The sequence below is a fragment of the Lotus japonicus genome, chromosome 1 (genome assembly GCF_012489685.1).
Source record: "Lotus japonicus ecotype B-129 chromosome 1, LjGifu_v1.2".
Lineage (NCBI taxonomy): Eukaryota > Viridiplantae > Streptophyta > Magnoliopsida > Fabales > Fabaceae > Lotus > Lotus japonicus.
Window position 1 is genome coordinate 56918240 of NC_080041.1, and position 2301 is coordinate 56920540.

At 37.9% G+C, this 2301-nt stretch overlaps 1 protein-coding gene across 1 annotated transcript; it reads left to right on the forward strand.

Annotated features, from left to right (window-relative positions):
* The first annotated feature begins 326 nt into the window (after window positions 1-326).
* LOC130739639 (F-box/LRR-repeat protein At3g48880-like) lies at window positions 327-818 on the forward strand. The gene has a single exon (XM_057592000.1). It carries the CDS (start codon window positions 327-329, stop codon window positions 816-818), a length of 492 nt encoding a protein of 163 aa, XP_057447983.1.
* The last annotated feature ends 1483 nt before the right edge of the window (window positions 819-2301 follow it).

A 2301-nucleotide genomic window follows, 5' to 3' on the forward strand; every position in this document is an offset into this window, starting at 1 on the left:
CCTTAACTGACATCCAGTTAATAACAGCTGCTCAAAGGTAACAATTTTAACTTCTTCTTTATCTCTCTTAGGAATATATATATATATATATATATATATATATATCACATGCATTAGTAAATTATTAATTCTCTGTGTGCGAGCGTGCGCATGTGCGTATGTGATGTTGTTTTTGCGATGGTTTCTATCGATGTTACATATAACCTCTTAATTATTTTAGTATGCTATTTTGAAATTTGTCTTCTTTTATTTGTAGGACTCCAAATCTCAAACGATAAGTTTTACCATATAAAGGCCCCTTGACAAAACGTGCAATCCACACAGCAATGGCATCATGGAGGGGTCTTGAGTCTATGACTATTACCTCTATGATCAACTGTCGTTACCTTTTCTCTGCGATTAGTAAATGGTGCAAGAACATAGTTGAGTTGAAATTCACTTACGACTTTAAACAAGACCATGCTGATGCTTTGATTAAATACACCCCAAATTTGAAGGTCTTGAGTCTTCGGACCATATTGGTGGAAAAGAAAGCTTTGGAGGATGCACTCGATGGTTTGAAACATTTGAAGGTGGTAAATATATGCCATAGTTTCATTTGGGGTATAGGAGGAGATAACAATCCAATTGGTTATTTTAGTAGAAGTTATCCGAAGAAAAGTATGAGCGAACTTGTGATTTGTTTATCTGAAGGGTGGTATGAAGGGTGGTGCCTTAAGTGCACAAGGCATAAGAACGGGCTTGAAAAAATGCTATATACAGATGGATACTTAGAGGATATTTGGCGTGAGGATGAGATAGATTCTCTTGCGCATTAATTCATGCAACTAATTAATATGTTGAAGCTGAATGGTGCATGAACCGTTTATTTTGAACTCTAATTAAATCAGCTTTCCTTTTTCTTATGACATATATGTCATCTGCATTTTACTCATTTCTTTCCTTCTTAGAATGAATTTCCCATTTACATTAATGAACGATAAAACAAACTTGTATTTATAGAGCCAAAGTACTACAAGTGTGAGGAAGCCCCTTTAATAGGGCGTATGTGCGGACAAGTGACTTGAGCGTGTTGTCATTACTTGTTGATCTTGGTCCTCTTGTGGCCAAGCGGACACTGCTGGGCCAAGAGGTCATTACCGGGTCATTCTTCCCAGTTTTATGGAAAATGCTCTAATACGAGTCTTTTGGTCGATATAGACATACTTAGGCTGAATGGCTGAGAAGCAGGACAGAACAAGACCGAAAATGCAAAAAAACAAAGTGATACTGGACACTTGCATAACCCATGAAAAACAAAAGGCATAAAGAAGAAGCAGCATCAAATGAAGAAAAGTCAACACATAATATGAAAAAAAAAGCAGCAATGTGATAGTTCAAAAGAGGTTGATGCAAAGTTTAAGAGGAAAATCATAACCTTACTGCGAAGGGGAGGTGGTCGTTGCGATAGTTCCAATAGATGAAACTTAGTGACATATGCCATATTCTAGTGAGATGAAACTTATGCCAAAGTGTACGATCACAACTAAAATAGTTCCAAGATTTCAAAGCAATGAGACTATTGTGTAATATTCTTACCTAAATATCATATTACATGTAAATGTCCATTCGAGCAAAATACAATAATTAAAAATAAAAATGTTGAATGTACACCAAAAGGCAGGAGAAACATTGAAACAATACTTGGCCCGGTTTAGTGCAATCTCGGTGAAGGTTGAGGATTCCATGCCAGATGCGTGTGTTGGATCCATCAAGAATGGTTTGAGGTTGGGTTCACTTAACAACAAGTTGATTCCAAAACCGGCGAGTACAATGGCTGAGATTTTCTCGAGGCCACACATGTACATCTTGGAAGAGGAGGATGATGCACTCAAACGCCAAAAAGAAGAGAAGGCAGAATGGGAAAATTTGCGCCTCAACCACCGTAGTGAGGAGGATGGCATGGCGACTGATCAGCCGACAAAGGGTTGTGGAAAATATTAAAGATGGTGGCACGAAGCTAACCGTGCACTTAGAAACCTCGCACTTAAGGACCTTCCCTCATACCTGCCAAGACTTTGAACGTGTACAATTAGCCTATAAAGGCAGGTTCTATCATTCATTTATGTAACATGCTATTCATTCTTAGCATTGATTATTTCTTCTTAGACTAATGGAGTATCTCTTTGCTTTCATAGTGACTTGAACATTATAGTGTCTTTTGAAGGTACTCCCCTCCCTGTGCTCAAGGCCATTACAACCACCATCTCAGCCCAACTATAAACGCAGGTTCTATCATTCATTATGTAACATGTTATTCAT